At 42.0% G+C, this 16,195-nt stretch overlaps 1 protein-coding gene across 1 annotated transcript in view; it reads left to right on the top strand.

The window, feature by feature from the left end:
* The window catches only part of LOC122794439 (NF-kappa-B inhibitor beta-like), a 172,230-nt gene that overhangs the window by 23,863 nt on the left and 132,172 nt on the right, over positions 1-16,195 (top strand). The window contains exon 3 of the mRNA XM_044062817.1: positions 10,733-10,958. Coding sequence (XP_043918752.1) covers positions 10,733-10,958 — 226 coding nt within the window. The remainder of the gene's footprint in view (positions 1-10,732; positions 10,959-16,195) is intronic.

The following is a 16,195-nucleotide window of genomic DNA, read 5'->3' on the forward strand; positions in this document are numbered from 1 at the left end:
ATTGGTAACATATCTAAATACAATTGATTCTTTTTTATAAGACCCGTTGCTCCTACTACTATTGGAACTGTCTGGGTATCTTTCTTCTACATTGCTGTCTGAGATTTTATGACTTTGTGCCTGTCTGTACGCAAGACACTGCAGTCACTGGGTGTGGGGATTTTGATGATCAGTGCTACTTTTGTCTTTTTTCATGGACGACTGTCCAGTTTTCTTTAGTCTGCCTTTTGAACTGTTGGTAATAAAGGATCCCATGTGATGTAAACTTCATCATCTTCTATGATGCTTTGTGGCTGATATTTCCCGTGTTTTTCAGCCACTTCATTACCATAATATTTGCACAATCCCGAATGCAACAGTCTCTCCACATTATTAAGCCTTTCTGTATACAGTCTTTCAGCCTTTAGTATGTCACAACCAGTAACGAGGTGTGCAACTCTTTCCAATTCAGTTGTAGAAAACTTACATTTGTCCCCCCCCCCATGTTCAGTGGACTATGTAAATCAACATGTACACAGCTCACTTTCATGGCTCGCCAATATTAACCTTTCCTTTCTTGGTTTGAATTCACCTCTCTCTAACCATTCCTGTATTCGTTCCTGATCAACCGGAGTTGTTTTTTCCCGACGTTTTCATACTTGCAACTACATTTATGCATTTTCCACATTTCTTGCCTTCTCTTCTGGTCCTTCACTTATATTCTTTCTTTTGCTTTTTTGGCACATTCAGTTGCTGTCGGATTTTTATCTACTTCTGGTTGGATTTCCATTCCTGCTTGATGCCGATATGCTTCTGCTAGATTAAGCGGAGAAGTCCTTTTAGATTTATTCTCCTCGCGTTTCAAAACTTTCACAACATTTGGGTCTTGTGAGGTCAGCAGATGTGTAGAGTCCTACATTTGCAGATCTGTACATGTAATAAATTTCAAGGAGGCCCATCCCTCTTTTGGAACATACATAATCTTGGTATGCACTGATTTTTATAAATCATTTGCTGAGCATGAAGCATCCTATGTAATCTATCCAAAATGTTTTGGGGCCAGTCAATCACTCCAGAACTGTAAGTTAGAACAAGAAGAGCAAATTGGGTTATAGCTTGGATTTTGTTCCTAGATGTCAACGCTGTTTTCAGGATTAATTTAAGTATTCTGAAGTATTCCTTACTAAAGCTCCCTAATATTTATACACTCCATCTTGCTCAGGTTCTTTTATACCACATTCTTGTCCCAAATAGATGTTTTCCTGGTTTAGAGGTTGCATTTGCAAATTTATCAAGACCAAATGACATCGTTGTATCATCTGAAAACGTTTTGACCACTTAGAGTTGTACTTTCAAACTGATGAGCTATACAGTTTTAAGTCCTCAACAAACCAGAAGGTGAGATGTCTTGGTTTAGCTGATGCACCTAGAGTTTATGCAAAATGTCTAACATTAGTGATAGCAAACCGCATGGCCCAAGGGTATCTATATTTATCCATACTTTGATTACTTGGTGTAGGTGCCGATCGCTGGTGATGCAGTGGATACTGGACTATATCCTTTATTCTTAAACTGGGTTTGTCCCACAGGATGCAGACATCCAACTTGTGCACAGCCATAAATGTCTGTTTGGCCCTACTGAATACCGTTGTGATGTCCCTCTTCTGGGACAGTGATCAAGGAGCCTCAGTCCTCACCACTGACACCAGTGGGGAACATTTACTGAGAAAAAATAGACGCACAGTATTTCCAGATGCAGCTCTCTGCACAAAGTACAGTTTCCCTTAAGAGCATGCAGCGAATGCACACTCCAGTCCTGGGGCTAGTCTTTCTTTCCAGGCCCCAGATAAGACTACCCACTGATCACTACAGAGCCAAGTCCTTCACTAGCTGTTCCAGGCCAAGCCCTTCACCACCCTCTCTCTGTGAAATCAGTGCTCTGTGTCCCTTTTCAAAGTATCTCTCACACACATCTGGGAAAGGCAGGCATAGCCTACACCCAGACTATAAGGTAGATTCACTGCCACCAGAACACCCAAAACCAGCTACTTTAAGGCTGTTATAAGGGTACCCAATTGCACTTAGTGAAATTAATATTTATACAAATGGTAGTGTTAACCAAGCAGCAAGACTTTTAGGAACACGGAGCCTCAGTGCCAGTAAATAAATGCAAGTACTTTCAAAGGTTAAATATTTCTAAAAAGACCAGCCACAATGAAAGGTTTAGATGTATTTAATAATAAACTTGAAACTACTGAACATCTATTTGCTATGAAACTCATAAACTTGAAAATACTGAACATCTGTTTGCTATGAACACTGAGTTTCAATCACAAGAAATATATAAAAAAACAACACAGACAAAAGGACTCGGACAGCTAAAGAAAAAACGACATTTAGCAAATCTCGCTACATTTTCCTAACTGACTGTTCCCTTGTTCCTTAGTTACGTACTAAAGCAAGGCAAGATGAAGTGGATTAGTGTCTCTTGTCAGGTCATAAAAAACAGAGTGCACACCTCCCGTCTCTTACAGGTATTCAAATACAATTTCAGTACTGGCTACAAAATGATCACATCTGGTCACCTGACTCTGGTTCCCACACTACCCCCTCACTAGAAACTGCGACAGGATCTGGTACTGATGTGTGTCCGTACATGCACAGAACTTTAGCTAAGGTTTATTACAGCATCAGGAAACTGCAGGCTATTCTCTGGCACCCCAGGGTAACAGTTCACCACCCAGCCCAGGCTTTTCACAGACATTGCATCTCTGATTTCATTTGGATCTGTGAGATAAAATCTTTATGGCATAAACCAAGTCTTTTGATTTCAGTCTGTTTTTCTTAAAAGTTAGCTGGGCTGAGCTTGACCCTTCCTTTCCAGTTATCCTCCGTTAAAAAATATTGGTTATAACAGTACAGCCTGACATACATGTATATTTCTTTTCTGTCCAACAGGATCAGCTGTAGATAAGTTTTTAGCACAAGCCACTTTACAAATTCATTTCAGCACAAGCATCTGTACAAATCAGTTTGATAATCAAATGACGTATAATTGTTTACAAAACTCAGCTATGCCTGCATATGTTACACATGCACTGCCTACTATCCCTGGCACAGCTGGCAATACCTCACATAATCAGAGCCATTACAAACCAAGCTTACTTACCCCAGGAGAATCAAGACTCCCTGACTGCCTTCTTGACACGTCAGAAAAGCTAGTCATAATATCCATATAGTTCCTGAGCATGCCAGGCTACTCTGTTCTAATGGTACCCTTGGCAGAAGTGCACATGAGGAAACGGCACTGTTTTCTAAAAAAAAATACTTGTGACCAGCAGTCTCGGTCCATGGAGTCCACCATGCCATCTCTGCCTTGTGTAAGAAGGGAACTGAAATGGTGGATGCAAGAGCTGGGAAATGAATGAGGGCATACCCTTTGATTCAACATATGGGTAGTTGGCTCTGTCTGGATCTGACATAAGTGCCTTGTGCCAAAGCTTTCGATACGAGAGCTCTGACTCCTCCCCTACCCATAATTTCCCTGTCCTGCCTGAACTACCTCAGTTTCTTGCATTATTTTGCTGTTTTTTTTTTTTTTTTTTTTTTTTTTTTTTCCTTTTTCTTCTACATATGTTTGCATAGGTTAGTGTTTATAGAATTGCTTAACATTTAGATTATTTTTTTTTTTTCATATATAATACTAGCAGTTTTTTGTAGTTGGATAGCTAGTTTATGTTCTCGGGCTTCAAAAGTGCTCTTTCTATGGGCACAAAATGCCCACCCACCCCCTGACCCACAGTTTGTGTACATACTTGGGGCCTTCGCATCCTCAGGCTTTTTGTTCTTTTTGTGCTGTCTTCTGCTTCAGAACCCTTTTAAGGGTGTAAAGAAAAATTTGTACTAAAAGGCCTCCTCCTCCCCCAGATAGGGTCGACAATGTCCTCAGACCCTAAGGCATCCATTTCTTCCTCTCCCTCAGACAAGAAGAAAGATAAGGATAGATCTAAAGAGAGCGAGGAAACTAAAGAAAAATCAAAGCTGCCTGATGATCATCAAGAGAGATCCAGGAAGAGATCTCCTGACCTCTGTTATTGGTGGTCTGACACGAAAGGTGCCTAGACAGTCTGATCCAGAATCCATCTCTGAAGTCTGCTTTTACGCTGGCTCCAGTTAAGTCATATGCTCCATTGGCCAGTGTTGCAGAAGGGACCTTCAGAGCCTACTTTAATAGCTGCTGCTTCTAGATCTGACTGCTGCTTCTAGATCTGACTGCTGTGCTAGAAGTCTCATGAAGTTAACTGGATGATGAGATTTTTTGAGGACTCCGTTTCAGACTGACTCCATCCTTGAGGAAGGATCCGGGATCAGGCCCTCTTCCCTGACTGTTCAGTCTTCTCAGCTTTCTACCCAGTCACCTTTTCCAAAGGTACTGTATATTGGATCTAGCCTTCACATGGTAGCCATGTCTGAGTCGACAGCCCTCAAACTTTAGCTTCAACATCTTCCCTCACTCACTCAATTCAGATGCATTCATGTTGCAGAGCTGGACCAGTGGAGTTGACAGCTTAAGCCTTTGGAGCCCGTGCAACTGCTGTGGCCTTTGCACTTGACAGCTCTGATCAGACGTCCTCCTTGAGGCCTACAACTGTTGGATTCGAGAGGGCTTTCCATTTTGGTTGACTTTTCTTCAGCTCCAATGACTGAACTGGCTTTCGTGGCTGTGGAGAGGGCCTTGGCTAGACAAAGATATCTGGTATGCTCCCAGATCTTGGATCCATCCAGATTTTTCTTTGAAGATTGTACCCTCCTCCTGTCCTGGTAAATGGGGACAGACTGTTCCACTAGATTTAGAGACTACTTGACCATAGAGTCCCTTATCTTTTTCCAGTGTGTCTCCTTTACGTGTCCCAAAGCACATTTCCCAGAAAAGGGCTTGTAAGAGGAAGCATATTGACTCCTGTCCCGAGTCCATCACCGAAGACACTAACTTGAAGGAGAAAATTCTCCATGATCCAGCCCCCCCAACGAAGACCTCTCCTTCAGAGACATTCTAGAATTGATGAAACAGCATGGGGAATGGTCCACTGAAGCACCTTCTGATGAGTGTTTTTGCTTTTTGAATCCTTTGGGTCCAGCCATTAAACATACTGAATGGTCCCTCCTCCTGACCTGTTACTCGAGCTCATTACTGAAAAAGCTTGGAGGTAGCCTGATGTGGCAGAAACCATCCCTAAAAAGCCAGATAGGATTGTAGCTGCTCCAAGGGACAGGAAGTCCTGGACCGAGGGTCCCCCTGTAGATGCCATGGTAGTAGCAGCAGTCACTAAAAATGAACTGTCTGATGAGAGTTCCTGTTTTCATCCCCCTAACAGGTAGTCTAGGGCTTTGGATGGATTGGAGAAACTGATACATGCTTCAGCGGTTTTCTTTATTTTCACGCCGAATATGTGGCTCACTTAACACTTTTCCAGAGGGATTTAATAAATTAACTTTTCAAATTCTGTGGCGGGTAACTTACCAGCAGATGTCCAAAAAACTGTGGAATCCCAGTTATCAACTCTACAATCTACTACGAATGCATCCATAAGACTGCTTTCTATTGTAGCAGATGGTGTGGCCTGTTCAACTGGTACTGGCATTAAGATGTGTTGTCATGCCCTATATGTGACTGTGCGACTTTGCAGAAAGCTTCAGTGCATCCTTCAATACCCCATGTGACTGTTCCACTTTCTTTGGAAAAAGGTAAAGGACGCAGTTTACCAGGAGTGAACAGGAAAGTAAGACCTTGTCTGCCATTTTTCAACCCCTCCGAGATCTTCAGGAATTAGAAAGAACTCTCCAGGCTTTTACCAAGATACTTCTGAAGACAGGCTTCCCAGAGGCAGCGGTGGAGGTAGTTCCACAGGATGTTACTCCAAAGACGGAGGCGGCCTGCAGGATCAAGTTTCTATGGTCCATTCATAGAGAAACCTTTCCAGAATCCCTGAACGCTTGCCTGGCTGCCACACTCTGGATGCTTCTGTGGGACTCTTCTCCTTGCACCATCTAGCCTGGAAATATATAACTCAAGATTCATGGGTGCGAAGAATTATTTCCAGAGGTTATAAAATTCCCTTTTCAGAAACTCAAAGAATAAGATGAAAGATTGGGTGGAATGCTGCTGGTCAAGGGAGTCATCCGTCCGGTCTCCCAAGACCAGTTGGAATCTGGAGTCTATTCGAGGTACTTTTAGTCCCAAAAAAGACGGAGGACCTGAGACCAGGTTTGGATCTGTGCAAATTAAATCTCTTTGTAAAATGGACAAAATTCCGGATGGTCACAGTTTGGTCCATTCTGCCCCTTCTCAGGACGATTGAATGTGCTCAATAGGTCTCCAAGATGCCTTCTATCACATAAGATTCCAGAGGCAGTTTAAGGACATTGTCTCCCAGATGGAAATGGAGCAATCCCTTCCAATTCCGAGCGCTTCCTTTTGGTCTTACCGTAGCCCTCTGGGTGATCACCAAAGTAAAGGCAGCAGAAACCACCTTTGTCAGGCTTAAAGGGATCCTAGTTTTCCCATGTCAAGATTATTGGCTTTTAGCTGCTACTTCCAGTAATCTACTTCTAAAACGCCAATCATTCCTGCTAGAACTCCGTCCAAAGAATTCATAGACTGTCAGATGGACACTGTTCTTCAGACAGTAAAACTACCCTCAACATGGATCAAATCCATCATATTTGTTGCTCTTCAGGTAATAAATCCTCCACACACTCAGGCTTGACTGATGGTAAAACTTCTAGGGTTAATGGCCTCTTCCATAGTGATGATCCCATTGGCCAGATATGACATGAGAATTCTATAGTAGAGAGTAGCGGTACAGTGATTTGCAGACGATTCGTGACCTACATCACAAAATTCATCTTATGCAGATCTCTAAGAACCATATCATTTTTTTTTTTTTTTTTTTGTTACCCATCCACTCATCAAGATTTCTCTTGAAGAGTGGTAGTGAGGGGCTCTGCCTAATGTAGTTAGGAATTTTGTTCCAAAGCATGGGGAGTATCTGTGACAGGAATTTATCCCTCCAGCATGTTCTATTTATTGTTGTAGCGAGGTTTAGCTCACTAGAGCGAGTGGCTCGGATTTCTTTAGGTGAGCATGTCCATCAATTCTGAGTTAGACATGGCTTTGTAAGTCAGGCAGAGATCACCTCTGAGTAAGCGATATGCGACTGAGTACAGCTGGAGTTTTTCCAGTCGGGCTGCATAGGACATATGTTTGAGACCAGTAATCCTCTTGGTGAGGTACTTTTGTGGTCTTTCCAGCTGTTGGAAGTGTCTTGTGAGGTACATCCCAAATGGGGCATTGTACTCAATGATGGGTCTGATGAGTGACTAGTAGAGGGGCACTATATCCTCTTTATTTCTAGATGTGAATCCTTTAGTAATTAGATGGGCTACATAGAAGGATTTCCTAACTACTTTGGCAGTATGATTGTCAAAGGAGAGATTACTGTCTACCTGGGTCCCCAGATCTGTTATTACCTCTTCTGTATTAAGGGGGCTGCCACCTGTGTGGCAATTCATGGGTGTTTTGTTTTTCCCCAAATGGGATGACTCTGCATTTTTTGGCATTTAGCTTGAGACCATGACTTTGACACCAGGTGTCTGTCTCAGTAAGGCCCTTTTGGAGAATGTCTGTCAGCCAGAGAGTCTGTTATGGCTCCCAGTTTGCAATAATCAGCGAACTTGGTTAGCCATAGTCCTCCTGTGTTTGCTTCTGAGAAGTATATGCCCAACAGTAGGGGTCCCAGGACCTAGCCTTGTGTGACACCACTTGTGACTGGTTTAGAGTCTGACCTGGAGCCCGCTATTCTTACCTTGTGAGTTCTGTCTGTAAGCCAGTTGGCAACCCATCTCGTGACGTAGGGGTTTATGTTCAGGCTGGTGAGTTTTTCTATAATTCCCGAGTGGAGAATGCTGTCAAAAGCCTTGGCAAGGTCAAGGTAGGCTGTGAACTACCTTCCCCTCATCTATGGCGTTGGTGACTGTCTCGAAGAAGTCAACCAGGTTTAGTAGGCATGATCTGCCCTTAAAGCCAAACTGGGTCGGGTCAAGTGTTTGGAGGTTCCCAATGTCTTTGTTAATGAGTTCCATGATGATGCGCTCCATAGCCTTGCAGGCCAGGCTAGTCAGGCTTATGGGGAGATAGTTACCAGAGTCAGTTGTGGCCCCTCCTTTGTGGAACGGAATAACCGTTGCTCTTCGCCATTCTATGGGCACGTAGCCTGTGGAGAGGCTAAAGCTGAACAGTGTGTTTAGGTGCGGGGTTAGTTAGTTCTGTAGTTCGTGCAAGAAGCAGCCTGGGACACCATCTGGCCCCATTGATGCTGTGCTTTTGAAAGGGTTGTTTTCACCTGTGCGCCTGTGATTTCCGGGACTCTACACTTTTCCGGTATTGTTGTGGACCCTTTTGGGGGTGAAGTTTGCACTGAATCTATCTGCCAGGATGTTGGCAATATCAGTGGGTTCAGTATATTTTCTACTATTTTGCACTAGCTCAGAGCATGTTTGCGAGTTGCCACTTAGCTTAAGAAGGCTTTGTGGTTAAGAATCTGTCATCTTTCGAATCCTTGTCTGTTTTTCTTTCGAAGTCTTTTGAATATACCTGGGGCTTCCAGCATCCTAGAGGACAAGTTGACCAGAACGATATTACTGCCTCACGTAGTTTCTCAATCTATCAGTAGCAACGCAAATCTAAAGCCACTGGAGCCAGCCTTGCTGCAACCTCTTTGCTTCTGACCTACACAACAAATGCAGAAATTACTTTGCCGTCATCCCTCCACAGGGTCAGTCACCAAGCGATAGTCCATCCTTGGCCCCCAGGTCTCATTTACACTTTCCCCCATTCCCCTTATTTCAAAGCTTACCCTGAAAGCAAAGGAGCACAAGACCAAGGTAATCCAAATTGTCCCCTTCTGGCATCAACAGATGTGGTTCCCCTTTCTTTGGCCTAACTTGTCACCCACCATCACTGCTGGGTCACTTCCCAGATCTCCTCACACACCCTTCTAGGATGCCTCTACCAGGCCTGCAGACCCCAAAATTGACTGCATGGTTTCTCCAGTTCTAACAATTGCCAGAGATGCCAAGCTTTCTTCCCCAGTTGTAGGAATCATTTCATCCTCCTGAGGAATTCTACTGAAAAGACTTACAAGAGCAAATGGGGAATTTTTTTTTTCTTTCTGGGCATCTAATAATGGTTTAGACCCCTTTTTTTCTGTACCTCTTCCAAAGATCCTCTAATTCCTTTCGGAACTCTTCATATCTGGGTCTAGTTTTTCAACAATAAGTACAGTTGGCAGCTATCTCAAACTTTCACATTGGTGTCAACAACACTTCTGTTGCTTCTCTCAAAGTCTGTAAGGCTTTTTTAAAAGGTACCTTTTTGTTGTGTGATCCAGTCCCTCCCTGTGACATCACTGTTTTGCCACAATCCGTAACTCAGAAACCCTTTGAACCTGCAGCATCCATGAATATGAAATTTCTGTCCTGGAAGCTTATAATTTTGGTTGCCATCATCTCTGCCAAATGAGTATCGGAGCTTCAGGCACTTTCATGCAAGGCTCTCTTCCTGATTTATCATGAAGGCAGAGTGTCATTGAGGTCAAACTTTTCCTATCTTCCACAAGTGGCTTCTGAATTGACTTTAAATAGGCAAATTGAGTTACCAGTTTTCTTCCCGAATTTTGCAAATAAAGGGGAACGAACACACATTACATATGTTAGATGTGCACAGCCAACTCCGGTTTTATCTCCGTTGTACGAAGACTTACGGAAAATCAGACCAGCTATTCAGACCAGCTATTCATATCTGTCTCCAAGAAAAAGTTGGGTCCGTCTGTTTCTAATCTCTGCGAGATGGCTAGCTAATTGCATTTCCTTTGTTCATGTTTTACTAGGTATGCTTATATAATCAAAGCCTAAAGCACATTCTACAAGGACTATGGCATCCTCTGCAGCTTTTGCCAGACTAGCTGCTATTGGTGACATTTTTGCAGCAGAAACTTCTTCAACTCACACTTATGTATCTCACAGTAAATCAGATATACATTCCAGGATTGACACTTTTTGTTTCTGCCATTCGCAGGCATATCCTTCCTTGAGACCACCCAGGTACCCACCAAGTAGCTTGGGAATCTGTCCCACATGTTGAATCAGATGAAAAGACAACATTGGAAATGAAAGTTGTATACTCACCATAAAGCTAGATCTATGGTGCCTTCTATTCATCTGGTTTAACTCCCCTCCTGCCCCCCCCCCCCCACCAAGGTTGTCATTCTACTTTAGGGACCGTACCAGATCCATCTGGACCCTGTTTGATCCCTTACATTTTTAGTGCTTACCTTCTTTATCCTTTTAGGCAAGTGGGTATATGTGTGTAATGACACATGATGGTAAGTCAGCAAACTCAATCTGAAGTAGTTCAGACGGGACATGGAGATTGTGGTAAGGGAGGAGTCTGAGCTCTCTGGTCCAAATCTTTGGCATAAGGTGTTAAGGTTAGATCCAACTATGCACATGTTGAACTAGGTAACAGAAAGGGCAACCTGGATCTGTTATGGTGAGTACTTTTTTGTTTGTTGCTTATTTTTGGAGTTTCCTTGTTTAGAAGTGTGCGTGTGTTTTGGGGAAGGAATGGTAGAACTATGATTCTGACTTTAATTTATTTGTATTCCAATTTCAGTAACCTTTTTCTTTTCTCTAGACTGCATTGCACATTGCTGTAATTATGGGATTACATCTCATTTGTGAAAAGCTGATTTTGGCTGGTGCTAAACTCTGCATTCAGGAGAGGTCTGGGAATACTCCATTGCATATAGCATGCAGCGAGTCACATCAGCAGTGTGTTGAAGTTCTTTTGAATTGTAAGGGTCTGCCACCACGCAACCAAGATCAGATTACTCTGCAGTTAGACTGCAGCAACTACGGAGGTGAGAGTTAACTCTTATGTCTAAGCTTGGCGGGAAATAATACTGTTGAAAATGAACAGATTGAACCTGAAAAGAATTTCTCACCATCTTAAGTATTTTGTTGACTGCCAGTAAGCGAAACGCTGAATCTGCACAGTTCAACATTAGATAATTGCTAGCCATTTGTCCAGTTCATGTCACTATCTTTTAATATACAACTGCATGTATGTATCCATGTGTCTGTCCATATACCTGTCTGTGTATCCGTTTATAAATAGAGTGCAGTTTTGCATACAGAAGAAAGCAGTATGGCTTTTCTAAGCAATCTGATTGCTGTAGTTTGCTTTTCAGGTATCTGCCCTTACCCAAATAACTTTTAATTTAAATTGTCCCATATCTTATTGAGCTCTCTATAAATTCAGTTAGTTCCTGTGTTTTATATTAGATTGCCTTGTCACTGTTTCTTTAATGTGGTATTTCCCCCATCTCCTTAAACTTTTTTTTTTTTTTTGTATTTATTCTCCATGCTATTTTCTGTCATCTGTAGCACTTCGTGTTTTTTTTTTTTTTTTTTCAATAAAAACATATAGTATGCCACCTTTTCCTTCTGTCTTCTGAGTAAATGGAAATGTTTCTCAGTTCCAATGTATCTCTCTACTTTCTTTTCCTCTTGCAGTTCTTGCTGTGCAAGTTTACTGCTTTCCTATCTCTTGTCTAGCATATGCAGAACTGTATAAACAAGTGCAAATGAAGTCTTCTGACACTTAATCCTCAGCATGTGAAGCATTGACCCATTCTGTATTTGGCCAGCTATTGCAGTTTTTTGTTTTGGTTGTTTATCAGGGGATGATGACACTCTAAATCTTGCTCTTCTATTAACCTTCTCCAGAACTACATCTTTTTTAATTGCTAATCTGTTTTTTACACTCCTTTCCAAATGCCTTCCATTTTACACAAGTTTTAAACTACAACCTCTGAGACGTCCATGACAGGTTATCGTGCTTGTTTTGTTGACCATCTTCCCATGTGTAGCTACATTTCTTATTATAATTTTATTCACCAGCAGATTTACTGATTTAAGCCCTACAGCTAACTTTGTCTTTTTATTGGAACACTTTGTTTATTTACTATGATTTAATGTCCATATAGAACGCAGTGAGTTACAAATGCTTTTATAGGAGAGACTGAGGTATGAAAGCTCCATGATGGTGAAATGCAGCAAATTGCACAAATCTAAAGTGTAAAGAGAGACATCATACTGAAATTCAGAAGAAAAAAATCATGGTTTAAAAGCGCAAAACCTCAACTCCTGAGAGAGCTTTTTAAGCAGATAATATCTTGTTAGTGTTGAACCACATCAGACACAGATGTAAAATTTTGCATTTGGGCTGCATAAAGTTGGAGCTCTTGCTATCTAGTTGTTTCCCTGTCTCCAGTCAAGAGATCCTGGTCAAGTTAGGCAGTGGTTAGTCTAATACAGTTTCATTTGCAAAAGTGAGGTCTAGTTGGGTAAGTACTTGTGACATTTTCACACTACAGAAAGAAGATTGTGGCTGGACAACCTGAGGTTTTATGGAGTTCAAACTTTATATGTGACACACCTACATATTACTACAGCAGCTGCTGCTAATGCACAACCCATGGATTTCTTATTCCAGCATAATCTACTAATTAATAATAATCTACTAAAGGGATAGTTGTTAATATCTAATAATCAGGCACGTCATGCATTGTGTGTTGGGCAGGGAAAACTTTCATGGGCTGTTCTTGCCTATCCTCCTACCATGATGCTGTGTGTCACTGTGTCCCCCATTTCCGTTTCTTATGATCAGTGCATGCATTTCATTGGATAGGAAAAGGCCCTGGATTGTTTCTTCAAAATCTTGTGATTATACACCTTATTCATAATTCTGTTTTGTACCTGTTGTAGAATTTCAGAATTTTTGCTGTTGTACATCTTCTGTTATGGCGTAGATACTTTTGTCATATGTGCAAATAATTTTTTTCCTGTTGGATTGGGTTTTCGGGTCTTTTGACCATTTTTTTTTTTCTTTTTGCTAGCTTGTCCTTCTGGCAAGTTTGACTGCACAAAGCAAGTAATTCTTTCTTTGTCAAGAAAAATTACTTGGGTCGACAGCGTGTCCAGTAATGTTTGTGCCACTTTAGTGAAGCATCTTACAAAGGGAACAGCTGCAGCTTTTTGTTTGAAATGTCAGATCAAGTAAAAGTTTCAACAGCTGCATGTTTTTGCTATTTGGTGCCTTCAGGCAGGCAGAGCCTGTCATCTCCTTGTTTTCTACTGAAGTCTTGCTCCTCTAGTTCTGTCCTGATGTCTGAGAAAAATGTCTTTGTTAAATTAGCATGTTTGTTAACAGGGGGACCATTGAGACAAAATTTACCGACTTAACTCCTTCACTCCAATAGAACTCAAAGTTTGCACTGTAACTTCCATTGGGTGGAGCCTAAACCTTTTGACAGAAACAAATTCTCCTCACATTTCAAACAAATGTTCATAACTCTGGAACCATATGGGTTATGAAAGAAATGTAAATGGCAAACTATTCAGCACAAACTGTTTTTATAGTGGTAGTAGTATTTAGGTGCTAGGTCTTAAACCGAATATTATAAGTCATAGTAAACATTAACTAATATTTTGCAAACTACTTGCATTACCTTAGCAGCCACTCAAGTTACACACATGCTGTCAGCAACATTTTATTTATCTAGCTGAGAGCTTTCATATGAGATTAAGGAATTATGTTTGTGTTACTTGATTGTTGAGATATTTAGAGAAGTAAAAGTTATATCTGTATAAATTGATATCCTAATTGATATCATGCCCTAGCAAAACCAAGACGCACTCCTCCTAAAGAGAAGGAAACCAATTTGGTGGACCCCTGCAATAAACAGGCTTTACAATAGGAGGAGGAAACTAGTTCAGAAAAAAAGCAAATCCCAAGAAGGAAAGACATCCCTGATCAGTATCAGTAAGAAACTAAGGTCCCTCATGAAATTATCCAAGGCTAACTTCAAAAGAAAAATAGCCACGGATTCACCACAAAGCCTTCTTTAGCTATGTTAATCTAAGTGGCAACTTGCAGATATGCACTAAACTAGTGCAAAATAGCACAAAAAATATACTGAACCTACTGATATTGCCAACATCCTGGCAGACAGATTCAGTGCAAACGTCACCCCCCTCTCACCTCCAAAAGGGCCCACAACAATACCGGAGAAGTGTCCCAAAACTCACAGGTGAAAACAGCCCTTTCAAAAGCCAAAAACACTGTGTCAATGGGAACAGATGGTGTCCTGGGCTGTGTCTTGCACGAACTACAGAACGAACTTAACCCCTCACCTAAACATACTGTTCAACTTCAGCCTCTCCAACATCAGCCTCTCCACAGGCTATGTGCCCATAGAATGGTGCACAGCAACGGTTATTCCTCTCCACAAAGGAGGGGCCACAACTAACCCTGGTAACTATCGCCCTATAAGCCTGACTAGCCTAGTCTGCAAGGTTATGGAGCACATCATCATGGAACTCGTTAACAAAGACATTGGGAACCTCCAAACACTTGACCCAACCCACTTCGGGTTTGTTAATGGCAGATCATGCTTACTAAAACTGGTTGACATTTTGGAGGCAGTCACCAAGGCCATAGACGAGGGAAAGGTGGTTCACACAGCCTACCTTGACCTTGCCAAACCTTTCGACACAATTCTCCACTCTGGTATTACAGAAAAACTCACCAGCCTGAACATAAACCCCTACGTCACGAGATGGGTTGCCAACTGGCTTACAGAAAGGACTCGCACGGTAAGAATAGCGGGCTCCAGGTCCGACTCTAAACCAGTCACAAGTGGTGTCCTGCAAGGCTCAGTCCTGGGACCCCTACTGTTCGGCATATACTTTTCTCAAGTACAGGCAAACGCAGGAGGACTATGACTAACAAAGTTCACCGATAACTGCAAACTGGGAGCCGTAATTGACTCTCTGGCTGACACTGACATCCTCCAAAAGGCCTTACTGAGATGGACACCTGGTGTCAAACTCATGGCCTCAAGCTAAATGCCAAAAAGTGCATAGTCCATCCCATTTGAGAAAAAAACGCCCACGAATTATCACATAGGTGGCAGCCCACTTAATACAGAAGAAGTAATAAGAGATCTGGGGACCCAGGTAGATAGTTATCTCTCCTTTGACAATCATATTGCCAAAGTAGTTAGGAAATCCTTCTATGTGGCCCTTCTAATTACTAAAGGGTTCGCATCTAAAAATAGAGGTTATAGTGCCCCTCTACTTGTTACTCATTAGACCCTTCATAGAGTACAATGCCCCATTTGGGATGTGCCTCACAAGACACTTCCAACAGCTGGAAAGACCACAGAAGTACCTCACCAAGAGGATTACTGGCCTCAAACATATGTCCTATGCAGCCCGACTGAAAAAACTGTGTGTACTCAGTGGCATATCGCTTACTCAGAGGTGATCTCTGCCTGACTTACCAGCCCATGTCCAACTCAGAATTGATGGTCATGCTCCACCTAAAGAAATCTGTCACTGTGAGCCACACGCTCTAGTGAGCTAAACCTCGCCACAACAATAAATAGAACATGCTGGAGGGATAGATTCCTGTCACAGAGACTCCCCATGCTTTGGAACAAAATTCCAAATTACATCAGGCAGAGCCCCTCACTAACACTGTTCAAGAGAAACCTTGACGAGTGGATGGGTAACATAAAATACACCCCTGGGATCACTTCATTGTCTCTGCATGACAGAGGATCAGTTAATTAATCAATGGGGTGGCGAAAGCCAACACACTCTGGCTAGGCTTATAAATGCCCTCTGGCAGCCTAATAACTACCTATGAACCTATAAAAGCAACACTTAATATCTCTCTACTTGCACTAGATAGAAGTCAAATATTAATGCAGTTGGGTTTGCCATGATGTAAGCTTTAAGATGAAATATTTTAAAAACATGTACATAGCATGGTTTTAGAATTATTGATGCAAATGTGAACAAGCAATATTTGACACTTAGGAAGTAACTGCAGATGCACCTGGAGGCGGCGTCACTCAGATGTAATGAGTTAATTGGGGTCAGTCATGACTTTTTCAGGTATAGGTATTCAAGTTGCAGTGATGGGAGTGACATCAGGTTCATCTTTCTTGGATATTTGCATGCTGGCTCAAGAAGCTTTCTGCTGTTTCTCTGCAATGCAAAGGTGTTCTGTTCCTGCTGCTGTTGA

Source organism: Protopterus annectens, chromosome 1.part0 (assembly GCF_019279795.1).
Source record: "Protopterus annectens isolate FY-2018-M chromosome 1.part0, PAN1.0, whole genome shotgun sequence".
Lineage (NCBI taxonomy): Eukaryota > Metazoa > Chordata > Ceratodontiformes > Protopteridae > Protopterus > Protopterus annectens.